Source organism: Callionymus lyra, chromosome 17, assembly GCF_982586985.1.
Source record: "Callionymus lyra chromosome 17, fCalLyr1.hap1.1, whole genome shotgun sequence".
In the NCBI taxonomy this organism is placed as follows: domain Eukaryota; kingdom Metazoa; phylum Chordata; class Actinopteri; order Syngnathiformes; family Callionymidae; genus Callionymus; species Callionymus lyra.
Window position 1 is genome coordinate 2,187,134 of NC_141834.1, and position 26,257 is coordinate 2,213,390.

Sequence of the window (26,257 nt, forward strand, 5' to 3'; positions counted from 1 at the left end):
CAGGGTTTAAAATAAGATTTAAAAAAAAAGCAAAAATATCCAGAATTCTGTGTTTATATACTACAGAAGACAAGTTACACAAACATTTACAATTATTCATACACATTAATTTATTTATACTCCAAGATGAAAAAATGACTTTTCTTTCGGAATTAATATCAAATCTTGATTTGTATCCAAACATTCTGTGAAAATGTTTGTTTTAAGGTAACACCCTTAATTACGGACATCCTTCGTCTTTAATTACCTTTATAATAGTGTAATTATGTTGTGCTTGGACAGTCGAAGTTTCAAAGTGAGCCAAATAATAGTATTTTTTTTATAAACTCCTGCACACTGCGATAATGATATAATTATTGTATATACTGTATTTAACAATAATAATCATCATCATGACATAAGTTGAGGTGCCCAGTCATTCAGGAGAGACTCAAAGTAGAACTACTTATCCTTCACATGAAGGCTGGTTTTAGGTGGATCAAGTCTTTTAAGTGTCTCCTGGTGTTTCTCGGGTGGTGTTTTTGGAAATGTCCAACTAGTGGGAGACCCAGGGCACGTTGCAGAGACCATAGAGCAGTAGTGGGCGGTACATACACGAGCCAAAATAGGAGAAAGCAATTCAGACAAGAAAAAAAAAAGATGGACATAAAATAAACCTGAACATTTAAATAGAAATAGAAGTCCTTTTTTCGTTAATGTGACCTCAATATTTATTCAAATTATTTCGAGGCATACATTAACAAAAAGGAAGGCAGTTTCATTTCGAGGTAATACAATCATAAATAAATAAATAAAACCGTTTGCTGTTCTACTCTGACTACATTCATGGGGCCGCATGTGGCCCCCTCTAGAAGTTGTGTTCTTTTTCTTTCACATTTTAGAACCAAATTGCGTTAAAATTTGGAGTTTTAAGTTTTCGGGATATATGTATTATTTACTATATAATTGCGTTGGTTTTTCATATTGTTTCAAATACTAAACAAGAAACACGTGGGTTTGAATACTCCGAATTAAAAACCGTACAAATGCCTTGTGTCATGTTTTACTGATCACAACAGGGGAGGGCGGGGTGGAGCGTCGAGCTAGTGCGATTCTCCAAGCCTCTCTGCGCCATTTATCCTGCGTGCGCCCTCGCTTCCCGCCAGCCGCCACGCAAAAGCGACGCTGCTGCGCCGCCGATGTTGTGAATGAGCGGAGCGGGTGACGTCAGCGCCCGAATGTCAACAATGTAGCAGCGGATAGTGGGCGGTCCAGTCGAGTGGAACAAACAACGGAGACGGGAGCCGCACACACACACACACACGTACACGCGCGCTAAGACTCGCCCACGCACCCACGCACACACACGACGGAGCGTAGAATCCCAGACGCGTTGTTTTCTTCTGTCAAGAGTGGAGAGAAGAAGAAGAAGTGAGGCCGGAAGCGAGCCATCATGTGAGAGAACTTATGTCGGATCGGGACAAAAGGACTGTGGAATACTCGCGGAAGGGAAAGTGAAAGGTGAGCACGCTTGTTTTCTTCCTCTCCTCCGCGCGCGTGTGTGTGTGTCACTGTTTGTGTGCACGAGTTGTAAACTCGCCGCCTCGGACCGTCCGCTCCTCGAGACCCCCCCTCTGGTAAAAAAAAAAAAAAAGTCCCGAGACACTCGTGGAACCGAAAGTGTTTTGGGCGTGATCGTGGGGTTCTGGAGTGGAACATAACTCTGGACCACATCCTGTTTGTGTCGCTCCATGGATGATCTGAGGAGGAAAAATATCATTCCATCCCAAAATGCATGGTCATGAGTCGACCCCTCGGGTGGTTCTCCTGCGTTGTTGACGTAGTAGTAGTAGTAGTAGTAATACTACTCTACTTAATCCCGGCATAATGGGAATATATATGTTGTGCAAGAAAGTGCTGCGTTGGCATTAGTTCCTCTGTCCATGGATCCATCAATATGATGGTCTTGGATCAACCGTCGGCGCGCGCCTGCATTGTCATGCGAGTGGATGTTGCAGATCCTGAGTCAGTCCCAGTCACTCTTTCTTTTTCTGCAGGAGTCACCGACATGTACAGTGAGCTGCCTTTTAAATGACTGGGGCACTTGCGCCATTTATTTTTCCACATTGCGCAATGATCTCATCTTTTTTTTATTTTCAAGCAGATTTTATCCACACAAAGGATACTCTTATATCTTCAATCTATCTTCTCGTTTTTTTGGTGGCTCGTCAATGGAAGGTTGATAACAATAGCCGTGAGCCACGTGCGTGCGCGAGGCTCGCGATGATGCTTCACTTTGACATCCACCGCAGCCTCTTTGTCTGCTGATGCTGCACAGCGGCACTGGAGGGGAGGGCGATATATGGGGGTTCGCAGCATCCCACCTACCCTTCCTTTTAACCTCGACCGCTGGAGATTCAAAGCGAGTTTTTATTTTTATTTTAATTTTTATAGTTCCGAACGAAAGTAATGACGTCGTAAAACACCTTGTTTTTTTTTGTACTCCGTAGCACAAAAAAACTGCTGCCATACACGTGTGTGGCGCCAGTGCGCATGCGCAGATTTGTGTCAAGCCTTTTGTTCTGTACAGTACATCCCCACAACACCTTTCTCTCCCCCCCCCCACATCCATCCATGTCAAAATTCCGCTATGTAGGATTCGGGGTGCCCTTGATCGTCGACCCCCCGATTAGATCTGGTGACGTCATCAAATGTCTTAGAATCCGTGGCTAGTATTGTTGTTGTCAGTGTACTCTTTGTCCTCCGTTATATATTTAGAAACGTGGGATGGCGCAAGTGAAATCGTCATCGCTACACACACACACACGTGCCATCTCTGAACTGAAAAACAATATTACATCTTATTTCTACCGCACTTTATTCTCATCATGACCAAACGATTCCCCGTTACCATTTTTGTGGATGCATTGCCTCTATGTTGCGTCACTTTTTTTTTTTTACGTCCGATTCAGTCATGCTTAAATAACATATTTCTGCACATATTATTTCTGTCGATTTTAGCTTTTAATTGAAAAATCAAATCATTTTGAACTAAAAGCTATGATATTTTATATATTCAATTGAGATTCTGACAATAGAATATGAAAACATCTTTAATATGACATCAGTCAACATATGACACTCTCTTTTTAGTTTTATTACATTTCCATTTAAAGGAAAATCAAGTTAATGCTGAACAAAGAGTGTACATCTCTGGATGAGTCTTCTCTGGTTGTGCAACAGCAGAGCCTGTTTCCAAGGCAACGGCTTCTTTTCTGTACGGCGACATCATTCGGACAAACGTGCTGCAGATCAGAACTTATACAACAATGTAAAGAATATTATTAAAACAAATTACACAGGAATACAAATAATTATAATATACTTGACTTAATCCTTATAAGATTGTCAATAGTTAACATTTTGTGATTGACTTTAAATTTTAAAAAATGATCAAAAAATGTAAGTGGTTACTTACTACTTAAACGATATTTGGACTTTGTCTAACCCTGCTCTCTTAAATTGTCCTGGGAACTTTCCTGTCAAAGATGGAAGAGATCCTCCTTTAATGAGTCCCTTTGGGATTCGAACCCTTAAGGTCCCACTTTGGGCCAACATCCCATAGAAGGAGCCGGCTGCATATTCAGAACTGGACTGTTAGGTTCACACAGATTCAACCAGAACTGACACAGTGACACAAAGCAAGTCTTCTTAATGTCAGTGATGATGGAGATGAAGGGGTCCAACCCTGAGTCACGAACATTCAATCTTATAACGATTACATTTAACGTATAACATTTTTGAGGTTTGATGTCGAATGTGTCAAATATATCAATTACATCATGTAATGAGAAATATCGTCAAGATATTTGTGTTCAATTTATCCATCAAAATATTAAACAATATCATTAGATAAATGTTGAATATCAATGATTAAAAAAAATCCATTGTTGAAATTCCAGCGATAACGATGGTATTGACCACAATAAGCAGTACATAGTAGAAACAGACACATTTTAAAAACACCAATAAATATTAATTACAATCTTCAGGAGCTTGAAAAGTGGTATCAGCAATTATATTAGGTAAAATTCTATGAATAAAAAAAAAATGATATACTGTTTTTGATGCGTCATATTACTTATAATATTACTTCAGAGATAAATATTTTTTTTTTAGAACAAAACACATTTAGGAAAAAAACAAATCAAAGAACAAAAATAATTTTAAACTTTTTTCTTTCTTTGTGTTCCGGTAACACATTTGAGAGCTCAGAAGTTGGTTGACTCACCCACTATGACTCTGAATTCATCATATCTTCCAGTGTTGGCACAGCTTGCTTTGTATTAAGGTGGAGCAAACAAAACTAAAACGTTCTATCCAACAATAGACAACAGTTTTCAGCCATGATATAGTACATACAATCTTAGGTACGTGATACATCTGGCTCCTTGAACAATGTTTTAAAAGGGGTGAGAGACATCAACACTCTCTCACCCTCGATCAGAATCAGAACATGTTTATTGCCAGTTTTGTTAAAAAAAAACCTATATAAAATAAAGATGAATGAGATAAAATACCATATAAATGATGAATGAAATTAGTTAAGTGAACCGTAAACGAAAGTAGGCTAAAGTGAAAGTGCTAATAGATTTTTTTTAATATGAATTTAAATTAAGTTCCATTAAATGAGATGAAATAAATAAGATGAGTGTCTGGTCATCTAGTAAAAGTGGGCTTAAGGGAAACATTAAGGTTCTAATTTGAACAATAACAATAAAACGCTTTCTTTTTCAGCTGGTTATGTGAATTATTTCTTTAATAAAGAATCATGCAAAAATAATAACAATTAAGTAGTTCGGACGTTGAAAAACTTTTGTTCAGAGCTAAGGACAATTCACTTAAAGTTACAAATTCACGTGATTATTGATCTCCTGACATGAAGTTTCAAATTTGAATAAGCAACAGTGTGAGTGAAATATTGCCATGACAACACATGAACAAGTTATGAGAAGCAGGTTAAAGAAGTTTGTTCTTAACAGAGAAGAAAGAAAAATATGCAAGTTATCTCGTCTACGTCAGTCCTTGGGAGCCGCGGTCAGCACCAGCGTGAGGTGCAGCAGCAGCAGTGACAGAAACACATTCACACACAGTGGTTTTCACTTGTGTGTTTTGATCTCTTCCTCCCCATCACGTCAGGACTGCTCAGTCTCTGTTGGTGGAGGGCAGCAAAGTGCAACAGTGTTGTGTCTGTCTGGATGAAATCATGTTGAGTAACGAAGCAGAGGCAACATATATCACTCAGTCGGAGTGTCGACACGCGTGCCAAGAAGCCTTCACAGCCCTGCTGCCATGGGCACATTCTTGAATTTTCTGTTTTGGGTTTGTCTCGGAGATGGTTGCCAGCGACAAATTGCCAAGACACGTAAATCGTTCTGTGTTTTTGACAAGTCAAACTCACGCTCCATCCTTAACTTTAAACCCAAACCTTGTCTCCGTTCTCCATTTGGCTTGTAGTGAAACTCCCAGCCTGTAAACAACCTTTAATCCCCCCCCCCCCCTAAACACACACACACACACAACGTCACAGTCATAAAAGATCTGTAAAGCAGATGAATGTTTATAAAAAACTTCCGGTTTACGTCCGTCTCTCCATCACCAAAAAAACTCCCTTCACTATGTTCAAAACCAGTATGAGGACATTGGCTGTTGAATGTCATTCATCCATGCCTTGTGTTAGTTTGTCAATGAGTGACACTTGTTTTTTTCTCCCTTGCTCTCTCATTCTAAGGGAACCGAGTGAGTTAAGAGACCCATTGAGTGCCTTCCTTCCCCTAGGTTACTGTAACAGTGCCATTAGCACTGAGAAGGATCCTCTCCGAACTCTCATCTCTTTATCCACACTATTTATACTGTAGTCAACTCTCTAAATCCTGCCCGAACATCCAACCACCACCATGCAATAATGTGCACCTTATCAAGTTAGAGCACTCTGCTGCTGGAACCTGATGGTATTAACTCGATTTCTGAGCTTCTGTGACTTGCCGTCTGAGAACTCAGGTTAGCAGGTCATGATGCTCAACACAGCTTGTTTTCGCTTTATCACAACATTCAAAAGATTTTCACTACTATTGAAGGGTCATTCTTGTGTAACGTTTTCTGTTAACTCGTAAATTTCACCTCAACCACACAGCGGTTGTAAACAATGTAACTTGTCAGTATCATTGTTTTTATACACATTAAAACATGCCTTGATGTTTATGGTTCCTTGTTTCGACTTCAGTTGAACTGCAGGAAACGTCATCTCACTTGAGTTGTTATTACCAACCATAATTATTTAAACCACGAGGACCATTTTTGATTGTTGTTAGTATACAGTTATCAAGTCACTCAAGTGTGAAACAGTTGGTGGTTTTGCTACAAGGTGCAGCTTGAAAGAAGTTGGGAGGGGGAGGGGGGCATCCTGTTAGACAGCGCAGGTGGTGAGGAGGGTTGGTGTGATGGTGGGAGGGCAGACTTGTGTTGATCGTGGGCGTGGAGATGTAACCACTTCCTCTCCCGTCACCATTAAACTCACAACCAGATATTCAGGAATTTGTGGCAGCGACATCTTGCCTCATCCCAACACAGGTGGAGGTTCTGTCTCCAAGTCGTGTGTCTGTGTCTGTGCCAAGAACAGCATATTGAACGTTTCAGACGCTTCTGTAATATTGATTTTTAAATATATATTAATACATACGTAAAAAATAAAATAAAATGTAGATAATTAAAAAACAAGATGTACATCGTTGTTTCTATTCACTTTTATTTTAGCACCACAAGAAAGGGAAGACATTGAATTTGACAATTTTTTAGTAAAAATATCATTTTGTTTTATTTCATCTTGAAAAAATGAGTCAGTACTTGTTCACTTTAGCAACACTTTTAAAAATCTATGTTCAACGTCAGTACCATTATAGAATTATTGTGCTTTATATATAAGTAAAATGCTTTCATTCCCTCCCTCAAATATATTTTGTTTTGTATTAATTGCTCTCAAGATTGTTAATTGTTAGAAATGACAGGATCAATGAGATTTTATGATTTTTTTCCACCCCTATTTCCTAATGTGATTTTTAATTTAATATATAACATTTGTATCTATTTATTATTTAATTTTCCTATATATATTTAATTTTCATATCACACTGGTATACACAAGAAATTATTTGTATGGATTTATGTTTATTTATTTAAACTACGAAAGAAGTTTTTATTCTTAAAAAGCTATATTATAGGAGTTATACTTATGTATAAGTCTTGTAATGCCAATGTAGCATTTAGAAGTAAACATTAACTAAAGACAGAACCTTTTGTTTCATCCTTCAAACAAATCTATGACTATAATAATATACCAAAAATTGTATTCTAGAGCCAAAATGTGTTTTGTTCATGTTCACGTATAAATGTGATCCTGAAAGTCTCATGAGTGACTCACTATAAATCTTTTACATAACCGGTCAAAGTAAAACAACAGCTTTGTTTTTTTTCTTCGATTCCATGTAAAATGATGTGACCTCAGACAGGCGACATCACATGTGAGATCACAGTGTTCTGAGTCCAGTTGGAGAGACAGAGCTGTAAAAGGCTGAGCAGATAAGATTAAAAAGAAGAGGAATAGTTCTAAATGGAGAGCTTGAGGACTTCATATGCCTCATTGTGCCGTGTCTTCACACAAGTGTCATCAGGGAACTCGCTGATGCTCCTCGTGATCACCATTATTGACCATTAAATATTTCCCCAAATCCCTTAAGTAACATGCTGAAAAGTTATAATATTAAAAAATAAATATTAATATATATATATATATATATATATTTATATATACAAGAAGAAAAAGGGTTGACTTTTTGTCACTCATAATTACATATGCAGTTCACCTTGACTCAGAGACAAAACAAGGGTTAAAACAAACACATTGTTATCAGATCAAACAACATCGAAATACATTTGTGTGGTTTTCTACGATTTTGTCATTTCTTGTGTTGTGTATTTATTCAATTATGAGTTTGTGTATTTGTGCATGACTTGTTGAAGATTGTTGAAGTTTCTTACACTGAAAAACACACAAGTCACCTGTCAATCACCTCTCTGACACGCGTCTCTCTCACTCTTAGTGATGTAGTCAGTGCGTCGGGCTGCTCGGGATAAATGATCACTAACCACAATCAAGAAATGAAGCACAAGTCTGTAAGTAAAACTCTTTCTTTCGTTTTTTTTGAACCAGCATGATGTGTGTGTCAACAGGAAGATGCTGATGCTTGTCCTGTCGTGGTTTGTCATGTAGGGACGAGCACGGACAACAAATATACATGATATTCAATTTGACTAAACAAAAGATGGACCAAAACATTAAGAAGATGATCCCAATTATACCTTTTCATCACATTTTTAAATAAACAAACGATAAGAGGAAGCAGCAGATTCTGGTGAAGTGGATACTAGCCGCTCTCAAATGGAGCTCAAGGGTTTACAGAGTCAGAACTCTTGTCCCCTGTTTCCTTAACGCCATAGACAAAACACAATTGGCCTCTTTGTCCCGAAGCTGCTAGTCTCATGGTCAGAGTTGAAGGCTTTGTGAAAGTAGTTGATGTTGTAGGAGGAGATGCTTGCTGAGTTCCAGTCCCACCACGTGGGCCCAGGAATCTCTGTCACACCCTCCAAATATGTAACTGCACATTCCACCCAAATGCGTTCAGACAGAATGACATCAATAATGAGAGTTATATCGTCCAAATGACTTTTTTCCAAGATTCTTTTGCGATCAATGTTGTGTTGTGTGGATTGTCAGTTTGTGTTGTTGAGTTTTGTGTGGTTTCCTTCTGCTTTGAACTACATTGTTTGCCAATGTAATTTGTCAAGTTTTTAAGAATCTCCTGAAACTACATTTTTGAAGAAGAATAGTTGAATATATTGAATAAGATAATGATAATATTTTCACAATATTCCAAAATTATATTACAAACTTCAATTCACCAAAACCCTACAAAAAAACAATTCCGAAAAAAGAACGAAAAACATTAACAAATAGTAAATCCGTTTAACTTGACAATCACTAAAACACAAGCAAGACATTATAGCTTTTAGCATTTATGTTTTAACTTCTTAGACGTTGTTGTTGATGTTTAGTTGTGGTAAAAAAAAAAATTATTCTTCTATTCTGGACTACTTTAGGAGCTTTACTCGAATTTAAAACAATTACTACAATGAATACTTTCATTCAGCTGATTCGGCTGATGTTATTGTTTCATTTTGTTGTGTTGTCTTAAAACAAGTCAGTGTTTCTACTTACCTTAAGCTCTTAAAGTCCATCACTTACAACACTTAATTTGTCTGGATGTGCTTATAACATATTGTACACATGACCTTCTAAGAAAATGTTGGCAAAAATGCAAAAAACACGAAACTTAAATGGTAGAGAACAACAAACTGGAGAGGGTTGTCACAAGGTGTGTTGTTACACATTGAAGCATCAACTGAATTTATCGTTTTTGTCTACAAAATAATGAATACCTCGTTGAAATATCGATTTTTAAATGATTGTCAGGAGAGTTGAAAAATATCAAAAGATATTATATACAGATATACAATGTACTTCAACAGGAAAATACTATTATATGTTATATTATATGTTTCATTTTAGGTTTCATTATAGTATATTATGATATTCAGAACACTGAAAAAAGCTTAAAAATACTTCATGGAGGACAAAGTAGAAATGTACATTTCAGCCTAATCCTTGACCTAACCGAAGAAAATGTATAATTTGTTTTTGGCATTTATTCAATGTTTTCAACATTAATGATCAGATGATCTTTTAATTGTCAACATTATTGTCTCATGTTGTCAAGAGCTAAAATCATCATCACAAGCACATGGTTGTGCAAACACAAGGCTGTTCATTACCTTGGCAATCCAGCAGGTATGTCAGTTTAACATGTCATGTAGTAAATACCTGACTGTAGTAATTGAGACTTGAGTATTAGAGTTGAAGTTAGTACACAGTCCATTTTATAGAAAGTTCCATAACTGAGGACTTCCTTTATGTACTCCTGGAATTTAGTTTCTTCTCGTCTCTCAACTCCTGTTTGATTAAATAATCTATATGTAAAACTCCCACACAATCATGCGTAGAAACTGAAGATTCTTTGCTTGTGGCCTGGGTTTGTGTGAGGCCATCTAAAGTGTCCACTGTACATCTGCTTCCCATGATAACACCCCCATCTTCGATCGGGCTATGGTGCTGAAAGAACCCATTGTTCCTGTCACTCTAAGGCATGTGGCATGGACTTCTGACATAGAGCCTGAGAAAGTCTTCTCAGTCTAGCCCATGGAATGTATGGAAAGAAATACGCCTGATACAATATGTTCGGTTAAGATTAATCTGTAATTTAAAGGCTTTATGATATCATTTACAGAAATATATTTTCAAACAAAACATCCCTGAACATCGGGTTAGTCGGACAGACATGTAATAATAATAATAATAATAATGTCTATTTATATAGCGCCTTTCTAGACCAGGGTGTGTGGAATATCTGTCATTATACATTAATTGAAATGAAATAAGATATAACAGAAGCTTGGAGTTGATGTATGTCGAGTGAACTTGACCTAAAAACCACATCATCCAAGACCAAGACCCTTCCAACAGACCAGAACAAAGAAAGACAGCGTAAAGACCAAGTTTAAGCCTCTTTTCCATTATAGGCAACACATGTAAGCAAAACATTTTTTCTTATCTAACCTCATCACAATTCTAAATATACACATTATTGCTTTTGGTCGCAATGTGTTGGTGGTAATTATTTGTAGTATTTATTTTACACCATACTGTTAATAAGATGTGGTGTAATTGTGTTTCTGGAGTTTAAATAATCCCTTTGTCTTGTTGTTTCTAAACTAATTAAGTTGCATAGTTGTTTTTACAACATTTACAGTATAGTAGAATAGTTCATATAATATAATATAATATAATATAACATAATATAATATAATATAATATAATATAATATAATATAATATAATATAACATATGATATATGATATATGATATATGAGCAGAATTTAAGTAAGACATGATAAATGATAATATAGGCATATAACCCAAAATCAGCTGTAATTACTTTCCAACATCATGATGGTGAGTGGCATAACTGATTCAATGAACGCTGAAAATGAAAAGCTGTAAACTACATTCGGGGAAAGAAGACATCCTCCCGCTCCCTTTGTGAATGTTTCCAGCATGATGTAATGTTTTGATGGTCCAGTCTAGTAAACCATTTGTAGTGACATCAAATCAAAAGCCCCACTCCCCCTTTGGAACAAAGGTAGATGTCTTTGTACTCCCCAGCGGATCATTTATGCTTCACATACCACACAGCTCTTTGAATCCCAAAAATGGGACCTTCTCCGCTCTGCGTGAGAATGTTGGACCGGGTGTGTTCTCAGGTTGCAGGCGCTCGAAAAATCTTAAAGAAGCAAGACTTCCTGATCCACTTTCCATTTCCAAATTCTTTTGTTCCTTCGCCGGGCTGCAGTCATTCACCTCAGGAGTCGGAATCATGAAGCGTACGCCTTTTTCCGTCAGCAGAAGTAATAAAACCCGGCTCTGTCCGTCAGCGTCGAGGCTATTTTTAACTATGCTGTATCACGTATCACCTCTCGCCGTTTTGTTCTTTTGTTTGTGTGAGATAGGGATATTTCGGGACACTCTCGGGTAGCCTTGGAGACAAGGTCAGGTCAAAGCGCCGCCGACAACCGATCTTCATTCTGTTATTCCTGTGGGAGGCCAAGTCTGCCGCTAACCTGTTGCAGGTGTTGGAACTGAACTCATCTCATTCATTAGGTCAGCCTCGCTGTGCTGCTTTCTCAGCATCTGCGTTCGCCTGTTCTGATGGGGTCCAGATGGAAGCCTGGAACACCGGAGCCGACGTATGCGAATCACATGTGGCACATAGTAAAGGAAATATTTGAAGGAGCCTCACAGCAGCTCATTGGAAATTCAGAAAACAGAAGTTGAGGAATTATCACTTAATCTTTGGTAAACAGGCTCATTAGTGGCAGTATTGTGCCCCGGATCAACGACCATTCCTAGAACCCAATTATGCGCCCGGCATGTTGCTATGAATTCAAGGTGCGGGGAGAAGGAGTTTTATCATTTCTTTCTTAAATGCTACAATTGAAATTAAATATGCTCTTAATGGCACATGGAGGTAGTCAAATATATATATAAATATATTATTCAACCTTTAATTATTAAAACCTGGTGAGAATCTTTTGATAGCAGTAGGATATTCATTTATGCTTTATTTTCACCATTATTAACCTGAAAAAAGTTTCAAATGGGTAAAACTAGAGGAGTAAAATGTGTGTTTCTTTCAGTCTTTCTTATTAGCTATAAAATATATTACGCACAACTATAGCAATTATTTATAAAAGTACTGTCACCTTTCTGCTACATGGCTTAAATTCCTTTACAAAATTGATATGTATGTTTTAATAAAGTGTTTCAATGTTTGTATTATAAAACAAGTGTTCAAATCAAAACGTTATGAATATATTTGGATTTGGGGGTGTGGATCTCAATACCTGTGAACTTTAATAGTTTAATGTTAAAACATATTCAAAAACATATGCTTCACTAGTTCAGTGCTTTACTTAAAAAGTTTGTTTCAAATCAACTATTTAAAGTCGAACGGTAAAAAGCATAGTAAAAAAAATATTATTCATTATCTACTTTCTGATGAAATTTCTAATGAATTTCTCTAAAAATAAAAACGTTTTGTAAAAAATGCTGTTTTGTGAAAATACTGCTTCTCTCATGGTCACTCAAAAGCTCACACACCTTCGGTAAAAAAGAAAGGGATGCCTGTTATGTGACTCCCAATTTCAGTTCTGCCAAAAACCAACAGTGAGAAGTTATCTATTTGATACAAATAAGATGTGTTTTTTTCAGTCCATTTTCTTGTTTGTTAGTATTGAATTGGTACAGAAATGTAGGTAATTTTTTTCAGAAATATAACATTTGGAGATTATTGAAAGCAAAACGATTAGATCTTCAACTCAGAGGCCAGCTCCATTATTACCCCAACAACCTGAGGAGTAACTTGTAGTTTTGTTCATGGGTGACGTCAGGATGAAGCATCAGATCAATTGTATTGGTTTTCTCCTATTGAATGAAGTTAAAGGTCTCCTTGTACTAAGCAAGCCATGTTTCTTCCATGCATGTCCACAAGCTGCTTGAGTGACCCATAAAACATTGTGGGAGATTTCTTGTCGAGATCAGAACCTCTTTGTTTAAACTGATGCCACAGCCACGTCCTGGTTAAATGTTTATTTTTCTTTTGTGTTTTTTGTGTAGATGTGAGACTTTCAGTGTAATGTCCACCTTTATTTTCTATTTTGACAGTTAATGAAGATGTTCAATGTCAGGAATAAAGAAAGCTGATTTCACACCATTGTACATTGAATATACATGGAATCTAGTAGTATACGGGACAAAGTTCAGCTCCAGCGTAGGGTTTACTCTAGCTTTCTCGTGTTAATGAGAGTGGATTGCTCGTCTCTCTGTACCCTGGGGAAGTTCATCGACTTGCTCAATACTGACCAGGCTACTCAGCCTGAGAATGTACTGAGGGCACCCACAGTGGGAGTGCAGGAATTCCCACCAGCTTGGCTCACTTTCCCTTGTTGATCCACCTTGCACACATGGAAATAGAGAAGGTTTTGTGCGGGTTGCAGCGTAAGGCCGCCGCAGACATTGTTATCATTGACTTATGGCTCGGATCCTGTCAAGTAGCAGTTAAAGTTGCCTGGTGATGTCACTCCAGTCCTCAGGTTTCGTTGAGTCATACAAGATGATGTACACAGAGAGTGGAGGGAGGTCAGGGCAGCAGGGAGGGACGAGAGGGGGGGGGGGGCTCACTAGCCAGCAGACAGTCCAGCTCGCCTTGTATAAGGTAATGTCTTGAGAGAACGCCGGGGTGGGTGCACTGATTTATTTTAATACACCAGTGGTCCCGGCAGTGGGGGGAGGATCCACACCCTGATCCTGCCAGCTCATCCCAGGAACACTGTAGCACTATTACACACACAAACACAACACTGGGACAAACCACCAGCAGGCAAAAAAAAAAAAAAAGAGGCAAGTTTGTTTCTGACCTTTTCCTCTGCATGATCTGCCTGGTTTGTTTTGCACTTATTTGTGTTCGCCCTGCAGACGTCTCAGTTTGGCAAGTAGTTTGGTATTTAGCGGCACAGTAGTGTAGTTGTCAGCAAACTGCATTCATATGTTGGGGTCACTCACAATGCAAACAAATAAGCTTCTACGTTTAAGAATCGTTATGTTGAGGAAGTTTGTTTTTGTGACTCAGTAAATTAATTTTCCACACACTTGAATAAACATTTATGTGTGCATGAATATAAATAAGTGGATGGTGGTGATATAAAATGTGAGACATCCAAGATCCTCATTTGGCTGCCTGAAATCAGAGTGAGAGAGAAAATTGTTTTCATCAATCATGTTTAGCATTTTTCCCCTTGTGCCTGATTTTTTTTTCCAAACAGGTCTTACTAGACTTGGGCATTAGAGAGCCATTATATCTAAAAATGTTGATGCAAAGCGACGATTACAGTTTAGTGGTGTGTATTGGCAAGAATCGTATCATGAAAAAAAGGGGCAATATTGCAACATTGTGATACTGTAAGAACAAGGATATATTTGTAGAACTGCCCAAGAACTTCACTGGCTTTGCAGAATTTACAGACTGTGTAACTCTCAACAAAGTCCTAAGCAAAATATGTCCAAACATCAGCTTTCAAAGTGGCTGGTTTAAACTGTATCCTCTCGTTCTCAGTCGTCGCCGGGATCTGTCTGGATTTTATTGTTCCTTTAGCTGCAGAGGATGTAATTATTGCTGTCATCTAGAAGCCTGAAGTTTAATTTCAAAGTAAAAATGAACAAACAATCGATACAGCCCTGTTGAATATTTAGTATTGTGAAAAAAATATTGAGACATATTGGTGTATCGACAATATCTGACACCCCTAAGAAGTTATTTGAGAATATTAGCAAAAACCCAGGACAGATGGGATTATTAAAAGTAAAAATGAACTCTAAGAAGGTGTCATTGTAAGCAGAATTCTCAGTATGATCAGTAGCCATAAGCAAAAAAAAACAGGGAATTTAACAGCAGGTGAGAATTCTTACTGTGATGACGCAGCAGGATGACAAGCCAGACTGTGCTCTAACAAGCCTGGCTGGCGGACCTTCACTCTTTAAAGGACATCCAAAGGCTTCATGATTTTTATGGCCCATAAAAGTTGCAGTGATGCTCTCATTGGACATTAATAAGTAAAACCATTTTTTTTAACTGGGTATTTTCAAGCTCACAGATGAGAAGCTGATAGAAGTCCCGGACTGAACCACAAAGGTCATACAAGAGTTAATGATCGAGTAGCTTTAATGAGTGGTTCTTGGATTCTACTATAGGCTGTGATAGCACTTCAGTTAGAGCAGCCAGAAGGTCGTAGATCAATTGTCTGATGAACACTATGTATCCAAGCTGCCCTTAAGAAAGACTCCCTCAGATGTTAAATACAACTGCAGATAAAAAACAATGAATCAGTCATTACTCAGTGTTTAGATTTGGATGACAATAATAAAGTTTACTTTAAATTATGTAATGGATGATCCATGACCAATTTATAAAATAAAAAAAATGTATTGACAATAATTGCAAGTACTTTCAGAAATGAGAGTAGTTTAAAAGGGTGAATTGACAACAAATCTGTTATAAGAAATGGACCCCATCTTAATTTAGGGATCCATAATTAAACTGATCCATAATGTAAAAAAATAACCTCCAAGATTGAGTCATTTTGATAATAAAAGTGTTTATAAACAGGTTAAATAAAACCTCTTTATTCAATTAACCTCTCTAGATAGTTTTCAGTGATAAGGTGAGACCATGTTTACCTCTCAAAACTAAATGGAAAGATCAAAATTCACTAACATTTCAGTTAGTTGTCACAACCATAATCCTTCCACTTGATATTAAGAGCTTTGTTTTTTTCCAAGCAATTACGTTTTTAAACCTCGATGTTTGTCAGCAATTAGAATCTGCATGTGTATGACAAAGACTTCCGGAAGTTTGAAACAAAAGCAGTTTTCCTGGGACTGTGGAGGGAAAATCAAACATGTGATCTCGCTTGAGTTTTCTCTAAAAGTTGGGTCATTGTTTATTTCTCTACTGCAGCTCTAGACCCCTAGAACACATCGCCATAGCAACCATTATGCGGTGCAATTGGCGGCTAAGGACTTTGGAAATCTCCTTGGAATACATTAGTAGTGCTAAAACCGCAAAGGCCCCTCCCCAACCGTCACCTTCAACCTCTCATTGTCTCTGGGTGAGTTTTCTCCTCAGGACTTCAGACCCTGGAATGTTCTCAACAAGACAGAGCCACAACCCAGGCTGGAAATGTCAAGCTTTCTCAAAAGTGACTGTTACCAAGACTTCATGTTGACATTTAAGACCAATGTGCATCCATTTAACGGCAAACAAGCATCAGAAAACATATTCAAGGTCTTGTAAAATCTGGATATCGATATGTACATTTTTTTAGAAATCCAGATAAAAAAAAAAAGATCTGTGATCTCTTAAGTGTTAAGCTAGAGATTGTTCTTTATTAACAAGCCAACAAGACCACGACAGTTCAATCAAGACAATTGTATATCTGGCAGTAAAACTATATTTGATTCTGGATAAGCAATTGAAGTTGAAGTTGAATGAAATATTGTAATCCACTGAAGGCCACGTCTCAAAAACTAGAGACAAAATAAAATAAAAAGTGACTTCCGAGTGGTTTGAAAAGTAGGCCAGCTTTAAAGTTGATACGATATTGGAATATTTGCATGTACATGCAAATAATCTGATATTATATGCCCGTTCTTCCTGTCAGGCAAAACATGACAATCTAGTTTAGAGCTGATTCACTGAGACTGCAATTTGCTGCATCAGGACACACAATTGTCAATCTTGTATGTGAAAAACCCTGTCTTTTGATATGATTTTCTTTGTCTATTATTACATGTTTGTCTTTCTCACTAGTTCCCTGTGGCCCTTTTGCCAATATTATACAGGAAGAGCTCAGCAGTCCATCAGAAGGGAATCCTCAAAGGCATTCGGAATAATTTCACTCTGGTGTTCATGGTCTGATGCGGCATATTTTTAATGGGCAGGAAAACAAGCGTCCTAAAGATCACCCATCTGGCTGAGGATATTAGCAAAAGCCGTTGCAGATGGCAGCAGGGCCAGATTTTGCTTCAGGATCAAATTCATCTGTGTATGGCTATAGAAACATTTTTTTCCTTTTTCTTTGTACTGATTGAATTTACTGTGTGAGAGTATTTTCTCCGGCAGCTTGTGAGGTTTTTTCGGCTGGGATTGGCTCATTTACGGCGGCAAACTGTTTGACTGTGACCCTGAGGATGTTGTTGTTAGAGGAGGACAGGGGGAGGGATAGTGAGCAGACTGAGGCCTCTTCATCTGCAGCAAACACTAAAGAATAAATGAGGCACACACACACACACAGTCTCTCTCTCTCTCTCTATCCTGGCAGCACAGTCTGGAAATGTTGACACACGGGGTAGAGAACAGCCCCAGAAACCCTTGGAATCCCCTGAGAAGGCATTGGGCGGGGAAGGGGGCGCGGGGGGCAGGCGGATGAGGTGGAGCCTTGGAATGCACTCAGAGGAGTCAGTCACTTATTTACTAGTTGAACTCATTGAACCCTCCATGAGTCAGCCACTTCCACCCCACCAAACCTCCCTCCTGCTTTTTGCACTGTTTGGCCCTTCGACCGACCCGTTCACTCTCCCCTCCCTCGTCCACATCAGAAACTCATTGGCTGCCGGTCTCCACCGCGGTTGGCCTTGATCACCCCGTGGCTCCTAGTCATGATGACTAATAAGACAAATGTCACGATGTGCCGCCAGTGCACATCTCGATCCTCTCCTAACAAATACTCTGAGGTGACCCTTATCCTGACGAGGCCACTTCAAACCACTCTTTTTATTAATAAGCATTTCGAGAAGAAATGTCAAAAGTTCTTCAGAAGTTCTTTAAAATACTATATGCGTGTATTCCTCTATCAAACTTAGGCGTTTCATCTGGTGCATTCCAGGTTTTGTCTTTGGTCCTGTACTGTTGAACAACTTTGCTTGTTATAGTTGTTGCAGTAAATTATATATAATTATACCAAAGCTGTTTCTATTTTGATATGCTTCAATATATAACATTGTGATGTAGGCGAGTGTAATTCAATGCCTCTGAGCATGAATGAGTGCAGTGGAGTGGAGGAAGTTATAGAGGAAGAAGTGACAAAGCAGGGTGGAATGATGCTAAGGACTGTGGCTTTATTTATTTGAACTCTTTTGTTGATTCTGTCTTGTTAGAGGAAGAAGTGTCTGAGTCTGATTTTGTTTGACGCTAAACATAAATATCCAATTCTAAACTCTTCAGATAGGCCAAAAGCCCTAAATATACCGAAATGTTTATTTATAAAAAGTGATTATCTTCTTTGAAACTGGCTTCACTGATGTTTTCAAAATGGTTTTGATCTTTTGGGAATGAGAACAGGCTTGTACATACACAGAAGCAATTGGAACACTTTGAAACATGTCATTAATTCTCTTTATTTATTCAACTAATATTTTTTAATATAACATCAAACAACAACATAAGACAAACTGAAGATGGTGATTGAGAATGCAACAATGTTAGGTCAGAGACATTTATTGTATGTTTGCTGAGGCTTATTGGTTGAAGATTGCAATGTATATTTTCAGTGGAACTGTCAATTCAAACCACCTATGGGGGTGAGGGGGCCTTGCCAAGAATGCCTTTTTGTTATCTTTTGTTTTGACTCTCCACAATAGTGTTGAAAGTAGGTCACGGGCAAACAGGGGTGAAGTGTGAGGTGAAGTGTGAGGGAGTTTGTTAGTCCAGCAGATATCATCTTCAGGAAGCTCACAGTCAGTGTTTCATACCAGTGCTGTTTTTTATCTGTTTCTTCCAGCAAAACCACATAAGCCTTATACACTCTTGTCTATTCCATCTCAAACTTCTCGCTCAGGTCGTCAGTTAAACCGCTCCATGACCTCTTCCACTCTTAGGTTCCTAGAAACACATCTGTCAGTTATTGACCTTGAGAAAACGTTCAAGTCATGTCGGTGCACATGCTGCAGACCCGTGGGCTGAAAATCATTAACCAGGTGTGACAAAGCTACCAGATGTTTGTTTTTCAATGACTGAAATGCTAACGTGGGATTGGGGGACTGCGTTCTTCCTTCCGGCTCTTATGGAGGGTAAATTTGTTTTTCCATTCTCAAATAAACTATTGTATACCTTTCTGTTCACTCCTGAGGCTTCCCTCTGTGTTTACACACACACACACACACACACACGTATTTTTAGCACTGAGAGATACTGTGACAGATACTACAGACTCAATTATCCTTCTACTACACCTTGCTTCACGTGAAACTTAAGATCGGGCGAACCGAGCGATGATGTCAGAAGCGGAGAAATGCAACACGAGAGTGATTCCAGACAGATAGCCAGGAGGAGAAGTCAGAAGCCTTCTAGCAGAGTCACTGCTGGGTACACATCCCATCTAGAATATAGATATGCTGATATATGAAGTATCACCTCAGGATTGTACTATGCAAGGGCCCATGACTCATTTAAGACGATTTCTGCATGTTGTGAAATTATGTAAATGACAAAGTGAGCTGTTATGTTGACAGTGTTGTGAAAGGACAAGGGTGTATTTAAAGAGAAGGGCGTTCTGGCTGGTGTGTGTCTTTTCACAGTTTGGAAAAATCAGTTTGATCGTTAAAATGTTCATTAATATTTTTCCAGGGATACAGATTTATTTGTAGTTAATAAATGGCAACAGATTGAGCTCCAGCAATTGAACCTACGTATCATTGTTTTCACAGTTGTGTTCACTTTTAAACCACTATTTACTAGGGGTGTGTATTGGCAATAATCTGGCGATACCCTACCTGTCATTACCGCGGCAACTATACTAAAACTGTAAAACAAAGATGTATTTGTAGTATGGTCAGAGTACTTGACTCTGGCAGAATTTACAGACCTCGTAACGCTTGACGAAGTCTCTAAGATGTCTAAACAAAAGCTTTAAAAGTTGCTGGAGTCTAATGTATCCCCTGGTCCTCAGTCATCGTGGGGATCTTGCTGCATTTTACTGTCCATATATCTGCGAAGGACCTAATGACTGATGCCATCTAGTGACTAGAAGTTTAATTTCAATATAAAATTGTAAAAAAAATAAAAATCAAAAATGAAAAAAAAACGAATTATTTTATTTTATACACAATTTATTAAAATATAAATCATAAATGTTTTAATAAAACAAAAAAAATACGATTTGAAATAGTACACTATTTCAAATCTTGTTTTTTAAATAGTTCTTTTTTTTGTTATATAGCATTGTATCGATGTTATCCCCCCCAGTATATATAGCAGAACACTGTTCTTTTTTATTATTATTATTGATTTTACTGTGATTATGAAAGGGCTCATGAAAACATGCTGATCATAAGCTATTATTTCCTTTTGAATTTTCATTCTTTTAAGGGTAACTTCAGAATGTGTTTCACTTTAATTCTGTTTCCTATTAAATTGACACTTTCTCTTCCTCTCACTTTCCGTAATGTGTGTGAGTCACTTCCCAGAATTAACGAGGCAAAGTTCATAGCATCATGGTGAGATCATTTTAATGAATAATGTAAAGTCTTCTTCATATCAGACACAACATTATGCTGCTCATTCATCATCCACACACCAATAAATGAATTAAATATAGGAAGTAATTGATAAATCACTGGCACTATCATGGTGGTTAAATACCCAGCACTTGCTCACCATACATGACTGGGTGGAGAATTGCTTCGTGACATCAGCTTACATTTTTGTCACCAAGCTGTTGTAAGAGAGCGTAAAAATAAATCTACAGTACGCCGCAAATATGAGTGTCACCAGTAAAATTTGAATGAGACACTTCGCTAAGAATCCCCCGCCCACCTTCCATTCCAAAATTTAAATCGTCTTTATCAGAGGAGAACCTGAGATGATAGTTTCAGCTTTGAAGTGAAACAGGCTCCTCTCAGCTTCTGAATTCTGCACTTAGCACCGAACAATGCACCATTCTTTCATCTGCACAGCCAATTAATGTGTGACGGTGAGTGGAATTTCAAAGAACTTGAGCTGAAGAAAAAGCCGCAAGAGCGATTTTCACTTCAAATAGGCATCGTGTATGTTCCTGAAGTGGAAAAGCTGAAGCTCTCTCCAGAGGTGGTCCGCAGACACGGCATCATCCACCGACTCCACCTTCTCGCCGGCATTGGTTATTTATTTGATGAGAGACAAACACTGAGCATCTTCTCTATAGCTTTTAGTCTGGAACCTTTTCTGACTCATTGCTTCCTCCGTATTATGACTAAGAGTTGTAGCTTTCTTGTGTGTGTGTGTGTGTGTGTGTGTGTGTGTGTGTGTGTGTGTGTGTGTGTGTGTGTGTGTGTGTGTGTCTGTGTGTGTGTGTGTGTGTGTGTGTGTGTGTTTCTCACAACACTAAGACTCGGAATTTATTGGTATCAGAGCATGACTCATTTGATAACATCAAGTAACTCTGCAGTAGTTACAATCCTGACAAGGCAATCGCATTTGCACTGCATTTCCCACCGCCCCCTTCTCAAGGATGTAGTCAACAACATTTTTCTTTCCTCATCCATGTCTCAAATATTCATGTTAAACTGACACCAATAATGGGATATAACTTACAGATAATGGATATCAGTTGAAGCATGAATTGCTTTTCATTTCTCTGTAACAAACTACAATTTTTCGGTACACCAGGGTGAGCTGAAATCTTTATTACTATCCCTTGGCAGACTTTTTTTTGGTTTTATGACCACAAGATATCACTCTACATGATGTGCTGCTGTTGGCTTCTTCAAGAGTCTTAGTTCTCGCCAAAAGGCAAAGCTCTTGATGTACTGAATATTGGGTGGTGACTGAAAGAACAAAATACAAGAGGCCAAAATGTTTTTCTCACTGGGTGTCTCATTTTTGTATGCCTTCTGGATGCTTCTGTCTGCAGGTGTTTCAGGCATATCCAACTGGGACTAGACCTCAGAGTAGAACAAGCACATGTTGAAGCGAGAACTGTATATCCCTGCTCGAAAACACCTCTGCACTCTCAAGAAGAAATACAAGAGGCTCAAGGAGATAGCTTAAGTCAAAGCAACATTGCACTCTCCGTGACCCAATCTTACATAAACTGTAGAAGATGGTTGCACGGATATACCTATGGGTGAATGGAGGTCTCATTCTGTCAATGTTTGGGTTTAGAGGGCACATAATCTTCCTTTGAGAAAAGTTATTTTCAATGTGCAATGTAAAACCTTTCTTTGTCAGTAATGTATGAAGGCAACCAAAGGCAACCAACTCTCTCCATTAAAAAAAATAATGTGGATTGGCTAATACACAAACTTGTTAAGTTGATCAAGAAAATCCTTCATATAACATCTCTAATATAAGTAACACACAACCTCTCTTTAACTCTTTTTTTTTACTTTCTTACTCAATTATCCGCACTTTCTAGACATTCTATACAAAATGTTTTTCTTGGTTTCTACAATCAGTGATGTCATTTGATTAAAAAGGTTTATTATTTGTGTATTTATGTTTATTTCTGTAACATATACCTAATCCCTCAAATAACATTAATTTATAAAAACTCAGCGAGAGTTGGAACAAATGCTCACGGTGCAGCTTAAAAGTGTTTAAAAATGCGTAACATGAACAGAGGAGGTTTCTGTCAGGAGCTAAGAGGTCTGACAAGAGTGTGTGTGGCCTCTGCTGCTCTATTTCTGTGGGAATGAGGAAGTGAAAGGGTCTAAATGTCCCCCCCGCCACCCACCTCCTCTTGTGTGTCTGTGTAAGTGTGTGTGTGGGTGTGTGTGTGTGTGTGTGTGTGTGTGTGTGTGTGTGTGTGTGTGTGTGTGTGTGTGTGTGTGTGTGTGTGTGTGTGTGTGTGTGTGTGTGTGTGTGTGTGTGTGTGTGTGTGTGTGTGTGTGTGCATGAATGGGAGGGGATGCATGTCCTGCGGCAACCCCAGCTAAGGGCGCGCTGTTTACGAGTCTCCTCTGAAACCCTTTCACTGCGAGGCCCCGCCCCTGCCGGCCCTCCCCCTGCCCCCTCGGCCCATCACCTTGCCCGAGGAGAGTTTGTTATGACGAGCCAGAGCAACTGTTTGAAATCAGATTACTGCGGGATGTGGAAGAGTTCAGAATAAGTCGCTTAAACGCTCACATGATCTCTTGTCAGCCATTACGAGTGTGACACAATTATATGTGTGAAGGTCAATGGATGTGGATGATAAGGGGACCCCCTTAAATAGACCCTCTGGCCCTTCTGATTTCGTAAACTAAAACTTCTTGCGTGGGATTCAAATATATTGTTTTCTTGAAAATTCAATGTGTTTTCGTGTGCCCAATGTTGTTGAAAGCCACGTTGTCGCTTGAGTGCAGTACTATTGAGCCCATCAGTCGATTTCCTTTACATTAGAGCATATTGAGCAGCAGGCCAGGCTGTGTATAGAGAAGTAGGACATGGTTAGCATGAATGGAGCAGCCATGGGCTTGAAACTTCACCTCAGACATAAATCATCAGCTGGCACATCAATTAACCGGAGAAAGTCGCTTTCCCCGTCACTGGGCACAGAAGATCTGCCATCGAACGAGAGTTCAACCCACAGCTGTTCATCGCTGGTGTCCAGAAAATGTTGAAATAAACATGTATTTCCAGAATGATCTCCTGTTCTCTTAGAATCACCAAGTGTAAAAAGAAAAATCAAAAAAGTTATCATAATCAAAGTATCCAGAGACCAGGTCGGTAAACCGCGATTGATTCATCCATAAGTAAAACAAAAATGCTAATGATTTTCCGTGGTGGTTTATAGCATTACAATAACAAGACATCACCCATAAATCCACATTCCTGCTCCAGTCCATCACCGTTGATTGGTGGTTTGATCAGTCTGGACCATTATAAAACCATCGAAGGATTAGGCGGAGCAAAATAGCCTCTTACGTTTAGTAAGAGGCTATAACATTTAGTCCTTAGCCTGGACCATAAAAAAGCAACTCATACTAAAAGGAAGACATCACTAACGAAAGAGAAAAGGTGACGGAAGAGTAAGGAAGCAATATTTTTGAATCAGTATCACATTTTTTCACTCTGATTGTGATATTTATCACATATTACTGTGATTAATATCACAAAATAACGTGAAAATTTGCACGTAATAACAAGATAAAATCATGAAATAACAAGTTCCAACAAAATTACGTGATAATAACATTTAAAAAAAAATGATAATATCATGAAATCATATAAAAAGCATCACAATATAGTTGATTAATATCATGAAATAACCAACAATTCAAATGTTTTCATCCCTTGTGTTGCTCCTGCGTTTAGGTAAACTACCTCCCTGGCTTCCAGAAATACATATGCAGTGGTGGAAGTCGTTTACCTTGACCCAGAGACGCACAAGGGATACAACAATTACAAAAACATTATTTGTTTACGGGCCTTGGGTTTACCTTGACCCTGAGATAAAACAAGGGTAAATGTTTTTTTTTATTATTATATCATGGATTTATGTAATTTGCGAAAATGTGATAATATCATGAAATAAAATGATAACTATCAATAAATAACTTAATAACATTATCAAATAACATGTTAAATATCACTATATGACATGATAATATCATGAAATAGATGAGCAGCAGCTCTGGCTTCCGTTCAACTGCAAAGTGAATATCAAAATAAAACAATTGGAAAATAAAAAAAGACACACTATAATACAAAAGCAAAGTAACACACTGCCATAATTTAATGAAGTAACACGGTGTGACAGATAAGACTTAAAAGAGTGAGTGATTTTATTTTTAGGCCTCTTCATGATTTATTCATGTTAACTTAAAAGGCAGAGTGTAATAATTCCAGATAGTAGAAATGGATCAAAATATAACACACATCTAGTTCCATCATTTCCATGAGTCTGAATACGTTCATTCTCAGTCAGTCACAGCAAAGAATAAACCTGTTACCTGGTGACAATTATTAAAACACAAACTATTTATTACCAAATTTAAGTTTCATATAAATGTTTCTAAATCACAAACTCGCTCACACATTGGCATAAAGTCTACAAAAGCAAGGGCGACACACTCATACAGAACAACATTGCTCAATACAATGACATTTTTTTGCCTGCAAAAGCTGTAAAGTGTTAGTTTGTCTAACAGGAAACAATATTAAGCATGCAGCGAGGAAGTTGATTACAGAGATAAACAAGAAGTGCATCGTCAGCATCAATGACTCTGGTGTTTACCACCGACATAGTGGTTTTACTCACACAGCAGGTAATAGCAGCCTCTCTAACCGCTGCCCTTCTTTCTCACTCACCGTTGCTTCTATAACTATCTCTGTAATAAAGCCATGTACGTATGCACTTGATCTGATTTCCTTCACTCCGTGTTGTGTGCCAGCGTATGACAGTATTGCCATCATGATTACAATCCTAGAACACTGTGATGTGTTTCCTCCAGACTGAACACCTACAACTGACTGGGTTATACCTAAGCTCTCCCCATTTATGCTCCTCCTTTATGACCCTTGTCATTATTTCCAGCGACAATCTACATAATTGAATCTGCCACTTCTATCTCCCATGGCCGGTCTAACTACTGTCCTAAAGATCTTTCGCTCAAGCTGCTACTTTTCATTCTTACTCTTTATCAAATAGTCCCCATTTCTCTCTTCTTTACCTGTTCAAACCTGCCACTGCTTCCTACTTAGACTTTTTCCGTCGCTCTGAGCCCCAAATTATGTCTGTTTTCACCACCTCAACTTTCTCTCAACTTTCTCCCACACTTCTTTTCCTACTTATTCACTTCATTTTCCAGTCTCCTATTTTTATAGAATAACAAAATTAAATTATTATGATTAACATTCAAGTCGTTTGAAGATTTTAAAAACAATTTGCAGTTCAATATTTTGAGAAATATTTTGAAACTACTAACCCTAATTTCTAAAAGCCTTGTTGTTAATGAACAATACTTCTGGTTTGGTCTTGG

The 26,257-nt window shown here is 38.2% G+C and overlaps 1 protein-coding gene across 1 annotated transcript in view; it reads left to right on the forward strand.

Moving 5' to 3' along the window:
• The first annotated feature begins 1,226 nt into the window (after positions 1–1,226).
• bach2b (BACH transcriptional regulator 2b) overlaps positions 1,227–26,257 on the forward strand; it is a 55,955-nt gene continuing 30,924 nt past the window's right edge. Inside the window, exons 1-2 of the mRNA XM_087812235.1 lie at positions 1,227–1,500; positions 8,136–8,208. Of these exons, the coding sequence (XP_087668361.1) occupies positions 8,170–8,208 (39 nt within the window). The 5' untranslated portion in view covers positions 1,227–1,500; positions 8,136–8,169. The remainder of the gene's footprint in view (positions 1,501–8,135; positions 8,209–26,257) is intronic.